Raw genomic sequence first — 17203 nt, 5'->3', positions numbered from 1 at the left:
TCTTGTATTTGTCATTTTGATAATCTTGTTTTATAGAGAGTAGCGATGTTCCAATGATCGATCATAGTGTTGATGATTTTCCAATGATCGATTATAATTGAAATTAATCGGTCGAGCTCTACCGACGTGATTCTCGATAATACAATTCATAATCGATTGTCGCCGAACTGTAGTTTAAATGGCGGGGGGGGGGGGGGGGGGGGGGGCGTTGCCCAGTTGTAAACCCTCCCTTCCCTGATGCGCGGTCGGCCTAGGATTGATCCCCGTCGGTGGTCCCATTGGGCTATTTCTCGTTCTAACAAAAAAACAGAAAGAAAGAAATGTTTTATTTAACGACGCACTCAACACATTTTATTTTTACGGTTATATGGCGTCAGACATATCGTTAAGGACCACACAGATTTTGAGAGGAAACCCGCTGTCGCCACTTCATGGGCTACTCTTTCCGATTAGCAGCAAGGGATCTTTAATCTGCGCTTCCCACAGACAGGATAGCACAAACCATGGCCTTTGTTGAACCAGTTATGAATCACTGGTCGGTGCAAGTGGTTTACACCTACCCATTGAGCCTTGCGGAGCACTCACTCACCCACGACGCCACCGAGGCCGGTCTCGTTCTAACAAGTGCATCACGACTGGTATATCAAAGGCCTTTGTATTCCTTTCTGTGGGATGGTGCACATAAAAGATTCCTTGCTACTAATGGAAAACTATATCGGGTTTACTCTCTGAGATTATATACCGGCCTCGTGGCGTCGTGGTTAGCCATCGGTCTACAGGCTGGTAGGTACTGGGTTCGGATCCCAGTCGAGGCATGGGTTTTTTAATCCAGATACCGACTCCAAACCCAACATTGAGATAGCACCTTTAATACCGGAAAAATAGATCACAAACTCCGAATTGTTCTTTACAGTTTTGCTGAAAAGTTACTTATAAATGACTTATAATTATGTTTTGGAGAGGGATATAGGGGTAAACCATCATCAGAAACAGTCCCTCACATATTGTACATAACAGCAATGAAATTGACACATGTTGACCAAAATATGTTATAGTCTCTTCCAATAAAGTGCACAAATGACCTGTTTACTGACATCTTTCTTTTAATTTCAAGAATAAACACCACCGTATACATCAATGAGAGCCCAAACAAGTAAATGCTAAATTAGGTAGAGTATCATTAAATAGATATTTACAAAATATTTACTTGTCAGTTTATTATATAAGAGATAATCGACGAAAATAATTTTTATTCTATTTCCGACAGTATTTCCGAACTGCGTGAATTTTGAATCTCTAATTGAAAAATACTCTAAAAATAAAATTATCCACATAAAATTTAGATCGTGTATTTTCACAAGATGCTGAGTGTAAAAAAAAAAAGAGTACATTTTTAAAAATATATATTTTATAGTAGTGTATACTGAAAGTGAGAAGAACGTTGTCCGGTCACCAATCTGCTGATGAAAACAGATTTTTGTGGGAAAGAAAGAAATGTTTTATTTAACGACGCACTCAACACATTTTATTTACGGTTATATGGCGTCAGACATATGGTTAAGAACCACACATATATTGAGAGAGGAAACCCGCTGTCGCCACTTCATGGGCTACTCTTTTCGATTAGCAACAGGGGATCTTTTATATGCACCACCCTAGAGACAGGGTAGTACATACCACGGCCTTTGACATACTAGTCGTGGTGCACTGGCTGAAACGAGAAATACCACGGACACATAACGAGTTGTGAGATAAATGGTATCTAACGGACACGAATATATTATTCCATTTCTTACATATCCTCGAAAACCAGGTTTTAAGCAAATTTTAACCTCTTTTTCGACTAAAAGATATTTACAACCCTTTGCACTTGTAGCTGCCTTACGCGTCATAACACATGATTGCCAGGTTAACTATACGTCACAGTGTCATCGTGCTGTTTTGTTTTATTGGACGTATGGCATTGGTGACCTGGGCCCGGTTGTTCGAAGCCTGGGTTAACTTAATCACTGATTAACACTCACTATGAGTTAAATTCCTTAACCCAGGGTTGGCTAATCACTGGTTAAAAAACCGTTGCTGAAACACACTTTTAACTCTGGGTTAGTAAACTCAGGATTAGTTTTCAATAACCCAGGGTTAGTCTTCAATAACTCAGGGTTAAGTGCAGTTAACCAATCAGTGTAAAGTAAATGTACTTCCTGTTGTCAACATTAAATTTGCCTGTCCGTACTGCTAGTGCTTCTGTAATTTTCAAAAATGAACAGCAATAAACAGGAAAGGTGAGCAATACGATTTGCTGATAATGTTAGATAACTGTAGATTATGATGCGTAAAATATTGAGACAATTGGTGAAAACAATGAAACAAAAACTAGCGGGAGAAGGCAGTTGCAAAAACATGCCACATTATATTACTAGAGTTGATGACAGGACATTGCGGCATCATCGTTTTGGTTTCGCACACAATAAATAAATCACATATTACTGTAATATTTTATATGTCATGTTTACAGCTTGTATAGTTTTTAGCTTTCATCATTTAAGCTTTTCTGTACATTATGAAAAAATATAAATATACTAAGTGTCCTTGTCTGATCAATGTGGAACAGACAATTGTTTTGACAGGGGGTGAAGATTACCTAGAAAGCTATGTCCCATCGTTCACACGTGTTTTAATTTCAATGACGTCAGTATTCGAATGACATCACTTTACATGTTCCTACAATAATAATAATAATAAACTAATCTAGATATTTCAATTTTTAAAAGGCTCAAAATCTTTCAGTGTAAAATTGCTTTTTGTTTGTGTGTTTAATAGTTATGAAAACATATGGCTGTAATTAAAAAGCTGCAATAATTTAGGAAATTATATCGTTTGGTGAAAATGGACCTTAAGTGAAATGTTTGATATTGTGTGTAAAAAAGGCTGACCGTGAGCTAGGAATGTCTGATATTTTACCCCCAAGTTAGTTCGCCCCATACCAGTTCGACCCAAACACATTACCAGTTAGCCCAGCAAAACAAAGTTCTGTTCGCCTCCATTTGGGGTTTGGTGTATCTGTTCTTGAACGACAATAAGAATAAACAAACATGAAACACACTACGTGTATTATACAACTAGGTAAAATAAGTTTAATGTCACGTAGAAAAACAAATCAAATTATATTTTGGTCCTTACTTTAAATAAAATGTATAATATTTATATATTAGTACACGTATATATGTAATGCAGATTTTAATAAGCTGGAATAAGAGATTGCCCATTACGGCCGTGACACGACAGGTGCTACTAAGTCAAAAGCCCTTCGATATACACCGACAAAACTGCCGTGCTGATAATTACTAGTTAACTGTAAATTAATCATTACATGCATTTCCTGATGGCGTTTATCTTCTTGATACTTAATTACTAATAACCGCAAATGACCCCATTCGTTAATCTCACTAGTAAGGAAAAGGCATAGAAATACAAATAAATTTTGCACTGTTAATTCTAAAACTGTTACTTGATCACGATGAGTATCTTTTCGTGACCCATAGCTAAATGGCCGATTATAAGCTTTGATTTTTACGTCAGTCAAATAATTACTCATTCGTGTAATTTTCTAGAAGCCCAGCGCCCTTTCTCATGATGAATAAATTCAACATATCAAGATGTCGAAATTATAAAATAATATTGGGTTACAGTTGAATCTCGTTGGCTCGAACCCCGTCGGTGCTCGAGAAAGTGTTCGACCCATCAGGTAGTTCGACCGAACCATTCGGTCAACATCGGATATTTCCGTAACATAAGTTAGAAAGTTGAATTAGATAGGTGTCAGGACGTGTTCGTGTATACAGATATCAATCTACTGATGAAAACAGATTTTTGTGGGAAAGAAAGAAATGTTTTATTTAACGACGCACTCAACACATTTTATTTACGGTTATATGGCGTCAGACATATGGTTAAGAACCACACATATATTGAGAGAGGAAACCCGCTGTCGCCACTTCACGGGCTACTCTTTTCGATTAGCAACAGGGGATATTTTATATGCACCACCCTAGAGACAGGGTAGTACATACCACGGCATTTGACATACTAGTCGTGGTGCACTGGCTGGAACGAGAAATACCACGGACACATAACGAGTTGTGAGATAAATGATATCTAACGGACACGAATATATTATTCTATTTCTTACATATCCTCGAAAACCAGGTTTTAAGCAAATTTTAACCTCTTTTTCGACTAAAAGATATTTACAACCCTTTGCACTTGTAGCTGCCTGACGCGTCATAACACATGATTGCCAGGTTAACTATACGTCACAGTGTCATCGTGCTGTTTTGTTTTATTGGACGTATGGCATTGGTGACCTGGGCCCGGTTGTTCGAAGCCTGGGTTAACTTAATCACTGATTAACACTTACTATGAGTTAAATTCCTTAACCCAGGGTTGGCTAATCACTGGTTAAAAAACCGTTGCTGAAACACACTTTTAACTCTGGGTTAGTAAACTCAGGATTAGTTTTCAATAACCCAGGGTTAGTCTTCAATAACTCAGGGTTAAGTGCAGTTAACCAATCAGTGTAAAGTAAATGTACTTCCTGTTGTCAACATTAAATTTGCCTGTCCGTACTGCTAGTGCTTCTGTAATTTTCAAAAATGAACAGCAATAAACAGGAAAGGTGAGCAATACGATTTGCTGATAATGTTAGATAACTGTAGATTATGATGCGTAAAATATTGAGACAATTGGTGAAAACAATGAAACAAGAACTAGCGGGAGAAGGCAGTTGCAAAAACATGCCACATTATATTACTAGAGTTGATGACAGGACATTGCGGCATCATCGTTTTGGTTTCGCACACAATAAATAAATCACATATTACTGTAATATTTTATATGTCATGTTTACAGCTTGTATAGTTTTTAGCTTTCATCATTTAAGCTTTTCTGTACATTATGAAAAAATATAAATATACTAAGTGTCCTTGTCTGATCAATGTGGAACAGACAATTGTTTTGACAGGGGGTGAAGATTACCTAGAAATCTATGTCCCATCGTTCACACGTGTTTTAATTTCAATGACGTCAGTATTCGAATGACATCACTTTACATGTTCCTACAATAATAATAATAATAAACTAATCTAGATATTTCAATTTTTAAAAGGCTCAAAATCTTTCAGTGTAAAATTGCTTTTTGTTTGTGTGTTTAATAGTTATGAAAACATATGGCTGTAATTAAAAAGCTGCAATAATTTAGGAAATTATATCGTTTGGTGAAAATGGACCTTAAGTGAAATGTTTGATATTGTGTGTAAAAAAGGCTGACCGTGAGCTAGGAATGTCTGATATTTTACCCCCAAGTTAGTTCGCCCCATACCAGTTCGACCCAAACACATTACCAGTTAGCCCAGCAAAACAAAGTTCTGTTCGCCTCCATTTGGGGTTTGGTGTATCTGTTCTTGAACGACAATAAGAATAAACAAACATGAAACACACTACGTGTATTATACAACTAGGTAAAATAAGTTTAATGTCACGTAGAAAAACAAATCAAATTATATTTTGGTCCTTACTTTAAATAAAATGTATAATATTTATATATTAGTACACGTATATATGTAATGCAGATTTTAATAAGCTGGAATAAGAGATTGCCCATTACGGCCGTGACACGACAGGTGCTACTAAGTCAAAAGCCCTTCGATATACACCGACAAAACTGCCGTGCTGATAATTACTAGTTAACTGTAAATTAATCATTACATGCATTTCCTGATGGCGTTTATCTTCTTGATACTTAATTACTAATAACCGCAAATGACCCCATTCGTTAATCTCACTAGTAAGGAAAAGGCATAGAAATACAAATAAATTTTGCACTGTTAATTCTAAAACTGTTACTTGATCACGATGAGTATCTTTTCGTGACCCATAGCTAAATGGCCGATTATAAGCTTTGATTTTTACGTCAGTCAAATAGTTACTCATTCGTGTAATTTTCTAGAAGCCCAGCGCCCTTTCTCATGATGAATAAATTCAACATATCAAGATGTCGAAATTATAAAATAATATTGGGTTACAGTTGAATCTCGTTGGCTCGAACCCCGTCGGTGCTCGAGAAAGTGTTCGACCCATCAGGTAGTTCGACCGAACCATTCGGTCAACATCGGATATTTCCGTAACATAAGTTAGAAAGTTGAATTAGATAGGTGTCAGGACGTGTTCGTGTATACAGATACATGCTGTAATTGGTATAGTAACACCGGTAATAATATAAATAAAATACAAATTTGTAACATTAATTGTCGAATAACATTCATTGCGCGCGCGCGCGCGCACACACATACGTGCGCGCGCATACATACAACAGGCCTACATGCATATTATACACCGTGACACGCACACACATACACATAAACATGTACGTCATCGCGTTCATGTAGAATATCACTGATAAATGATATGGTGATAAAATAAGGAAGCGAAACTTACGTTTAGTATGTTTAGACGTTCATGTTTGTATATTACGTTTTAACATTGTTTCACTAACGATTCAAGCGGTAGAGAGTGATACAAGACAGAACTTACCTAACCCACGATGCCATCACAAACAACTCAGACTAGGTTCAGGAATTGTGCATCCATGTGTTTTTGCTGTTTCTTTTAAATGCTAGAACACTGAGATGTGTGTCCAGGATAGCTTGGTTGAATTTTAATGGGATATAAGCACGAAAATAAAGTTGAACTGAACTGAACTAGAACATGTCTTAATGATGCTACTTTCAATTTACCTACCGGCATCAGTGGCGCAGTGGTTAAGCCATCGGTCTCCAGGCTGGTGGGTACTTGGTTCGGATCCCAGTCGAGGAATGGGATTTTTAATCCAGATACCGACTCCAAACCCTGAGTGAGTGCTCCGCATGGAAAACATTCTTTGTGATCGTACTTAATTTCTGTACATATGTAACCCCTACTGACGTCAAACATCAGTGGTTCCAATTCTAGCCACATGTAAAGCGCCCCTATTATGGGAAGGGTCTACATGGAAATATAATTAAATAGAACAAACGCAAAACAATTTATTGCAATTTATTAAATTGTATTTACGCAAACAAGAAAATCAGTTCATTTTTATTTTTGGATTATCAAAGCTAAATACAGTTTTGGTTGGTTTAACACTCGGATATTATGTTCAATTGAAAATAATAATAATAATCACAAAAAGAGAGAAAGAAAGAAAAAAAGAAAGAGAACGAGAGAAAGAAATTACAATACTTACGATAAAATTTAATAACAAAACACAAGTGACTGAATAATTTGATTTATAAAACAACAATAACCGGGGCCGAAACGTCTGGGGTCGAATGTGTAGCGGGGCCGAAACGTCTCGAAAGCATTAGATACATACTAGTATTATTCGAATCCGGGTCGTTTCGCCCTAAAACCATTTCGAACTCTGCGTTGTTTCGCCCTTAGTCCTATTCACCCAGAGTTGGTTCGCCCTAAATCTCATTCGTACCGAGTCGTTTAACCTCAGCTGGGTATGTAGTATATTTAATGAGAAACCACAGCACATAGTAGTATGCAGTGTGACTGTTCATAAATTAAAGGGACATTCCTGAGTTTGCTGCAACTTGTAATATTAAAGAGGCCGAGGCCAATTGTTTGATTGGTATCACGGTTCATCGAAAAGGCACCGTGACACTAGCTGTACTTGAAAGATTTTTACCGACAGCCGATGGCTGAACACACAACATGACAGGTATGGCAAAGAAAGGATTGCTTGGCTAGTGTCGCGATTCTCCGATCCATCTAAAACTCGTTCCGCCTAAATTATTATAATCCAAAGGTTGTAATAACCAACTGCGCAAGCGCGGCAATTGTTTGTCCTTTTCGGTGGTTTTCCATTTGATATTTGATGTATCACCAGTTTGAGGGAAATATAGTTAAATAACACAACACAGAAGGGACCGATAATTTAGTTCGAGCGAAGCCTTATAGTCGACTCTGGACGTATTCGACCCATCATCAGTTAATATACGGGTTTACCGGACAAAAAACTCGGGACTTCGTTTTTGGTTCGAGCGTTGCGGTGTGATCGACCCTTCTGAGGTGAGCAAACGAGTTTCTACTGTATTTTGTTGTTATGTTTAAGTGAAAAATAAATCAAGGCTCCCTCTTGTTAAAAAAATTCGCCCTCTCAAAATTTGTGAGAGAAGTGACTTCGCTCTATTTGGACCTCGCGTGAGGCATGCATAATAGTGTTATCATCAAAGCAGCAACCTAATTTCTTGATCCTCTTGGTGAAACGAACAAACAACTTTCACCAAAATCATCTTTATTTAATATTGGACATATTAACGGGGGAGGGGGTGGGGGCGAATTCAGAAATAGTTGAGACAGCAAAACATATATTAAAAATAAATCGGAGAATGGGTCTACTGAGGTGATTCGATCCTATGACGCAACTACCTCAGGCTAGCGCTCAACCGACTAAGCTAGATCCCGCCTGGGAAAACTGGGAGCGAACTGACTTGGGGCGAACTGGCTTGGGTACGAAACGTCTGGTACCTTTGACGAATGACTTGGATCATGTGTTTTAATTCTTCATACAATTTAATGATAAGAGACGGTTAATACAGATCGATGTGTTTCCCGATATTGACCACCCTCCACCCTCCCAATCCAAAATTAAAATCAATGAACCTGCTATTCTACGCTATTCATTATTTCAGGACAGTTTTACATTTAAAACGCATCTAAACATACAAATGGAATCAAATTCGCCACTCTTAATCACTGGTTAGACATTTAACCGCAGGTCACAGCTGCTTTAACTTTAACCCAGGGTTAGGGTATATTTAACTCATGGTTAGCGCTAACCAACGTTCGAACAACGCATTTTTCAATCGGTGATTAAATTTAACTCTGGGTTAGGCACTTAACCCAGGGTTAACGCTAACCCAGGTTTCGAACAACCGGGCCCAGGTCATCAATCCCCAGGAGCCAGTCAGTGGTAGGTCTTGAAATTGTTAACATACGTACGTGTGTAAACACTTATGTGTTATCAAAAATAATGCATGTGTGTGTGAGAAAATTAATTTAGACTTGGGACTTTTCAACGAAGACGTAATTAGCTGCACAAATGAACTACAAAAGTTTGTTTTCTTTAAAAAAAAAGTAAGTTTGTTTTACGACACCCCTAGAGCACATTGATTAATTAATCATCGGCTATGATGATAAAACCTATGACCTGACCTAACACTTGCGGCGTAAACATGTTGTTGTATACACGTGACAAGATGGTTGACAGTAAATATATCAATTACAATACATATACACATACACAAACACTTACACAGACAAACATCAATATATTATGTAATAATGCAGATATTTAATACAGATACACGAGTTCTTATAAAGGAATAAATTATGTAAATGGTACAGTACATAATGGTAATAATAATTTTGGTAAATACTTTTTGATATTCGACATCCAGTAGCCGATAATTAATAAATCAATGTGCTCTAGTGGTGTCGTCAAACAACACACACTTTAACTTTTAAAAAGGAACCTTTGTTGTTAATCGTTACGTGTATGCCCTTTGGTGAAAGCTTTTTTATCTCGCACACTCTATACCCTCTTGTCACGGGGTTTCTATAATACCCGTAACTGAATAAAACACGATTGTCCAAATATCTCTCCTAACTGTATATCTATTAGATCTCTCTGTAACAGGCAGTATATACCCGCTTTGGCTCGTCTCTAGGTATGATCAGATATACGATCTTATATAAAGTATATATTATAGCACGTTTAGTTCACTAGAAAACACAACAAAAACACAATACACTTTGGAATCTGTATTAACCTACGCTGACAAATGTACAGCCGCAGTAGTTAATTAATAACAACAATAATAACAACCCAGAACTGATCACTTAATTAGTTAATCTCTAGGTGTCTAGTTTACACAATATGCTAATCACTTCACCGTGACACAACACCCACACGTGTAATAATTGAGAAACGCTTCCAGGGGAACTTAATTAATAAAGGAATTGCAGCTCTATTCCTAACTGGTTAATTTTTAATTAACCCTAACTACTCATTCAGTAACCTTGTAACACAGAATTAATACTGGTACCTATCACAATAAAGACAATAACCTACAGTTTACCTAGGTCTTCTAGGATGACTGGCTAAGCTTTATATGACCAAATACTCGTATAATGTTAGAACAAAAAGTCTACGATTTACTTCGTCAGATGACCGAAGACACTGTCTAAAGAATATTGGTATAATACAGTATTAAAATATTTAAAAGTCACATCAATCACATCAAGGTTATACAACAGAGCAGAAATAAAATATTTACCAAAGTCCAACCGGACTAACGTTCCCCCGGGATACCTTCCTATCGTTCTGTCCTTTTTGCTTCTCCCAGATATCTCTAAACCCTAGCTATTTATTCAAAAATCAGAAAATCGCCTGGGGGTACAAGGCGGTACCTCACGTATCATCTGAATTTCCACAGTGACCAAGACGGCATATCTGTCTCTTAGATCGCCAGACTGGCTGTCGCCAACCGCGAGCAATCCCCTGGCCATAAACAGCACTACCGGAGATATTACGTAACTACTAGCCACATGGCCTCCACACCTGCTCTGGGTGTGTATTAGGCGTACCGATCGAGGACCGTCGCGCAGAAGTATTACGTAACAAGTTACCCACCTGGCTAAATGCAATTTGGAACTGCACACGGCCTTCTAAAACAATTAATATCGCCACAGGCGAAAACAAAATTAAGAGCATGAGTAGTATAAGGGCCTGCCGGGTGCCATGACCTACTTTCCGTGACCTTGCCCTTGGTGTCTGGCCTTGGTGTGAGTCATAGTGGTGTGGCCTACTAGGGTGAACGCTCGCCCGTGTCCCTGACCGACTTAGGTTGGTACTGATGTCCTTGGACTGGCCCTGACCGACTTAGGATGGTACTGATGTCCTTGGACTGGCCCTGACCGATTTAGGTTGGTACTGATGTCCTTGGACTGGTCCTGACCGATTTGTTTAGCATTGATCGACTTAGAAGGCAGTGGCTGGTATACCTGGGCAGGTGTGCGACCTTGGTGTAAGTCATAGCCTTGACGTACTTGGTGTGTGACTCATCGCCTAGCCTTGTCAGGGATGGTGTAAGATCATTAATTGCTACTAATGGGAAAGTGCAGCGGGTTTCCTCTCTAAAACTGTCAGAAGTATGTTTCACATCCAATAGCCGATGATTAATAAATCGAGATGCTCTAGTGGTGCCGTTAACCTACCACGTCTAAGGACTGCCCGACGCGAGGTAGTGTATTTAATTTTAGCGCGCTGAATGATGAATGGTTATCACTGTTTACATCCGGCAAGTGATGGTATCTTGTGTTGTCAGTCTCTAAATAAAATACTCTACGGAACTTCTAGAAGTTAAGTTCTCAAAGTCTGGCAGAAAGACGAAATGATTGAAATAGGTGAAAAAAGGAATTCTCGTTCTACACTATCTGATAGCGCATTCACAAGATTATTATGAACTGACCTATTTCGTCGCTTCATCCCGCGAGCACACACACACCCACACATATATATGGTTTAAATGACAGATTTTGCCAATGTCTCAGTAGCTCAGTCGTTAGCGTAGTCGACTTGAGCGTGAAAGGTACGTCGTTCGTATCTCATGTGGTAGAAGTTTTTTTTTCTATTATTATTTTTAAAATTAGTTTATTTATTTATTTATTTATTTGTTTTTATTTTATTTATTTATTTATTTGTTTATTTATTTATTATGTGTTCAAGCAGAACCCAATACAAGCATCCTCTAATAACCCTGTGTGGACGGGACGTAGCTCAGTGTTCCCTTGATGTGCGGTAGGTCTGGGATCGATCCCCGTTGGTGGGCCCATTGGGCTATATCCAGCCAGTGCTCCACAACTGGACAACGACCGTGGTATGTGCTATCCTGCCTGTGGGAAGCGCAACTAAAAGATCCCTTGCTGCTAATCGGAAGAGTAGCCCATGTAGTGGCGACAGCGGGTTTTCTCTCAAAATCTGTGTGGTCCTTAACCATATGTCCGTATAACCGTAAATAAAATGTGTTGAGTGCGTCGTTAAATAAAACATTTCTTTCTTTCCTCAATCAATATCTGTGTGGTCCTTAACCATATGTCCGTATAACCGTAAATAAAATGTGTTGAGTAAATAAAACATTTCCTTCCTCGTAAAATAAAGATTAATTGAATACAAATATTTATTTTTAGTATTTTGTTTTAGTCATAGGGAAAGAAAGACATATTTGTCTCGAAGAAAGGAATGTTTGTTAAGAAGAAAGGCATATGCGTTAAGGAGAAGAAAGGAATATTTGTTAAGGAGAAGAAAGGGATGTTTGTTAAGGGAAGAAAGGAATGTGTGTGTGTGTGTGTGTGTGTGTGTGTGTGTGTGTGTGTGTGTGTGTGTGTGTGAAACATCCCCATCCCCAGCCCCATTGCTTTGAAGAAAGAACGCGTGACTGCAACTCAACCCTCCAACCTAACCTATGATCTTTTAACTGCATTTTAAACACAAGTATTTCCCTAGAGTACAAGCCTTTTTACAGGGCTTTTTAATTACCAAATGGGTAAATACAGTGGTCGATCTAGGATCGATCCCCGTCGGTGGCCCATTAAGCTATAGCCAACCAGTGTATTATGTCTGGTATATCAAAGGTCGTGGTATTTTCTGTCTTGTACACACAGCTCTTGCTACTATAAAGTAGCGGTAGAAATATCCAATCACAAATCTAGTCATAGAGTAAAAAAAAAAAAAAAAACGCAATGGTTTGGTTTTTCGTTTTTTTTTTTTTTCTAAATTACAATCACTGGTCTCTCTAGAGACAACTACACATGAAATGGACACACATTGGGTTACATCGAGAGGCCTTAATGGCGACATGCGAATAATATGAGTGTTCATTTCTCTTCATCATCGTCGTCCTCCTCATCGTCGGTATCGTCGTCGTCTTGTTCATCCAAATATTCGCCGATCCATGAACGATACTGATTTAATTTAGAACGAATCTGTGGTCTCACATCTTTATCTGGATTCACAAACTGTAAAATTTTCCTGGTGTTGGGACCTTTGTCAAAGTAATGCATATATGTCAGAAAGCGAGAGTACGTGTCTTTAAATAACTTCCATTGCAATGTCTTCATGTTCCTTTCAATGGCATCTTGGGACATGTTTTTTTCTTCGTAGCGTTTCCTCTTGCTTTGGAGATAGTCACGATTGATGTCGAATTCACGTTCCACCATGAGACGAATGCCTTCGTTTTCCAGGTCGGGCGACGGCTCTCCATTTCCCTTTTCGCACGTTTTCACGTGTCGCTGCAAGTCGCTTCCGTCTTTAAAGACTAGACCACACGTATCGCAAGACTGCATCCTCTTGACTTTTTTCAGATAGGGTTCTACCTCATCATCTTCTTCTTCGTCGTCACTTTCGTAGGCGGGTATGCCTGGTAGTTTTCTCTTGAATGCGCCCCTTTGCATAATTTGCAGGTAGAGCTCTTTCTTCGACAGTGGTTGCACGTCTTCTGAGACATTCGCCGTTACGCTCGTGCTTTTATACCATTCGGACGGCCCCGTCTCTAAACCATTAGGCCGAAGACGCCAATATTCGGGTGTGGTCGGTTTCAAGTCCACCAAGAGATGTCCGTAGGGCCTGTGGGTAGCTTCCTCAAACTGATGCATGAAATGACTAGTGTTTTCCGGATACATCTGCCGTGCCAAAGTCAGAACTTGCTGCTTGTCGATGGGGTTGTTGAACAGCGCTAGATAATGGCAGTTTCTTCTCTGTGTCGGGTCCTTGCTGTGATACAGGTTCTGGTTGATAGCGATGACGGATAAGTTTCTGTGATGACTTCCTTCTGTGAACAGGTCGGTGATCCTTGGGTCTTTATTAGCCATACACATCAGGTCGTCCAACACGATGAGATTTCTGACTCTGGGATCCAAATAACGATCCTTTTCCAAATTCTCAGGTATACCTTGAACAAATTTCACTCGAGCAACCTTTTTGATCATATCATAGAGGGGTTGCCATCGTTTGTAGAGCCAGATGATGCGCTGGGGAGGCGGCTGGATTTTACCATCTCTCAACAATTTGTATACCAAAAATGTCTTTCCACACGACGTGGGTCCCGACACGATCATGGTGAAGGGATGTAGCAATCTTAGGGGAGGGGCTGCTGTGGTGGTGGTGGTGGTGGTGGTGGTGGTGGCTGCTGCTGCTGCTGCTGTGGTGGTGGTGGTGGTGGTGGTGGTGGTGGCTGCTGCTGTGGTGGTGGTGGTGGTGGTGGCTGCTGCTGTGGTGGTGGTGGTGGTGGTGGTGGTGGTGGTGGCTGCTGCTGCTGCTGTGGTGGTGGTGGTGGTGGTGGTGGCTGCTGTGGTGGTGGTGGTGGTGGTGGTGGTGGTGGCTGCTGCTGTGGTGGTGGTGGTGGTGGTGGTGGCTGCTGCTGGCTGCTGTGGTGGTGGTGGTGGTGGTGGTGGTGGTGGCTGCTGCTGTGTGGTGGTGGTGGTGGTGGTGGTAGACCTTTAGCATGTTTTTGTTGAAAATGTCTTAACATGGCGTCTCTCCTCGAGAATGTGAAACCACATTCTGAACATGTGCTCTGCATGACGACTCTAAATGAAATGACGATATCTGACCCACATAGTTCCTTTTATAGCTTATTTAGAAATGCTTCTGCAGTTTCGGGGCTTTCCAACCCGTACCACTTTGTTGTTGTTGTTGTTGTTTCCGTTTCAGATCGGCTTTGGCTTGCTCTACCACTTGTTGTGTTGGGGAGACCATGACGACTTTGGGTGTCGGGGACTTGTTCTGTTCCTCTTTTTCTTTTTTCCACGTGGGATCGTAGAGTTCTAGACATCGATCCACACTGTACATGATCTGACTTTCCCCACCACGTTGAATTTCGAAGTGAGGTTGAAGTTTACCTTGTGCCTGCAGTTTATAGAAACGGGTCCACTTATCCACGTCGGGTACATATAACTTGTACTGGTCTGACATGTTGCTCCTCAAATGACGAGTTTTCCAAAACTATTTTACTTATATACCTTATGACGCATAAAGATATGGTACAGGGATGTTTGAATGTGTGTGATACGTATGACCAGTGTCCCTCCTCCCAAGCACAAATCTCATTGTGCGAGCTCCCAAAAATAATCGTTACCAAAATATTACCCTTTACCAGTGTTACTACCATAGGGACACGTCCAGAGACACACTCATGGACCCAGGACATAAATAAGAAAGCAAAACCTGTTATTCACGGTTTTATTCACAACATACAACATGAAAACATAGCACACAAGTGTCTAAAACATTTAATGTCTGAAGAGGTTGTTCACATAAGGACATCTTGGAGAGAGTCTGTAATGTTCCATTACTGGGTCGTCTGTCTTCTTCCATCGGTAGACGCGAAGTCCGCAACAGTAACAGGTGATGGCATCGTGGTCTCCCGTGTAGTAGAAACCGGCCTTGGCAAGTTCTTTTGGTTTTTGACGTAATTGTATGGGCCACCGAGCATACGTCAGCATCCGGGCATAGAAATGTCTCATTTCGGGACGATGACAGAACACGTAACGTCTCGAATAGCAATCTTCCTCACAGGCAGCATCTGTTTCACAGGCAGCATCTGTTTCACAGGCAGCATCCGTCTGATCTGTGAGTTCATCCACGAGTTCGCCATCTTCAGTTCCAACCCCAATGTCACGTGTAGCATCCGTTTGATCCGTATAATGAATACTCTTCTTCTCCTCATCTTGTTTGGTAGTCACTCTTTTGATCGTATGTCTTTCTGAACATTTGCAGACCAAGACGTCGTCCTCGTCGCTACTGCTGCTGCTACTAACACTGCTCGAATATCCCGATGTCATTTTCTTCGTACCAGAATATCTTCAAACTCCAAAGCAAAAATAGATCTCGTTCACAGAACTTTCGGCAAGCGAATGACGCTACTAACAAAACACCCCTTTTTATATCTAAATACGAGCCTACATAGGTCAAGACCAGTCGTAAGTAGGCCAAGGACAGTAGTCTGGGGAACAGTCCAAGGGCACAACGGAACTAGTCTAAGTAGGTCAGGGCATGACTCATACCAAGGCCAGACACCTGCCAAGTATGCCAAGGGCGGTCCATGACTCACACCAAGGCCAGACACCTGCCAAGTGTGCCAAGGTCGTTCTTTCTTCAAAGCAATGGGTTAGGGATGTTTCACACACACACACACACACACACACACACACACACACACACACACACACACACACACACATTCCTTTCTTCCCTTAACAAACATCCCTTTCTTCTCCTTAACAAATATTCCTTTCTTCTCCTTAACGCATATGCCTTTCTTCTTAACAAACATTCCTTTCTTCGAGACAAATATGTCTTTCTTTCCCTATGACTAAAACAAAATACTAAAAATAAATATTTGTATTCAATTAATCTTTATTTTACGAGGAAGGAAATGTTTTATTTACTCAACACATTTTATTTACGGTTATACGGACATATGGTTAAGGACCACACAGATATTGATTGAGGAAAGAAAGAAATGTTTTATTTAACGACGCACTCAACACATTTTATTTACGGTTATACGGACATATGGTTAAGGACCACACAGATTTTGAGAGAAAACCCGCTGTCGCCACTACATGGGCTACTCTTCCGATTAGCAGCAAGGGATCTTTTAGTTGCGCTTCCCACAGGCAGGATAGCACATACCACGGTCGTTGTCCAGTTGTGGAGCACTGGCTGGATATAGCCCAATGGGCCCACCGACGGGGATCGATCCCAGACCTACCGCACATCTAGGGAACACTGAGCTACGTCCCGTCCACACAGGGTTATTAGAGGATGCTTGTATTGGGTTCTGCTTGAACATAATAAATAAATAAACAAATAAATAAATAAATAAAATAAAAACAAATAAATAAATAAATAAATAAATAAACTAATTTTAAAAATAATAATAGAAAAAAAAACTTCTACCACATGAGATACGAACGACGTACCTTTCACGCTCAAGTCGACTACGCTAACGACTGAGCTACTGAGACATTGGCAAAGTCTGTCATTTAAACCATATATATGTGTGGGTGTGTGTGTGCTCGCGGGATGAAGCGACGA

At 39.9% G+C, this 17203-nt stretch overlaps 1 protein-coding gene across 1 annotated transcript in view; it reads left to right on the top strand.

Moving 5' to 3' along the window:
* The window catches only part of LOC121390332 (acid-sensing ion channel 1C-like), a 27876-nt gene extending 27775 nt beyond the window's left edge, over window positions 1-101 (top strand). The window contains exon 9 of the mRNA XM_041522120.1: window positions 37-101. Within this exon, the coding sequence (XP_041378054.1) occupies window positions 37-101 (65 nt within the window). The remainder of the gene's footprint in view (window positions 1-36) is intronic.
* Window positions 102-17203: the final 17102 nt, after the last annotated feature.

This window comes from Gigantopelta aegis, chromosome 15 (genome assembly GCF_016097555.1).
Source record: "Gigantopelta aegis isolate Gae_Host chromosome 15, Gae_host_genome, whole genome shotgun sequence".
NCBI lineage: Eukaryota > Metazoa > Mollusca > Gastropoda > Neomphalida > Peltospiridae > Gigantopelta > Gigantopelta aegis.
This window is presented reverse-complemented; position numbering and strand designations above follow the sequence as displayed.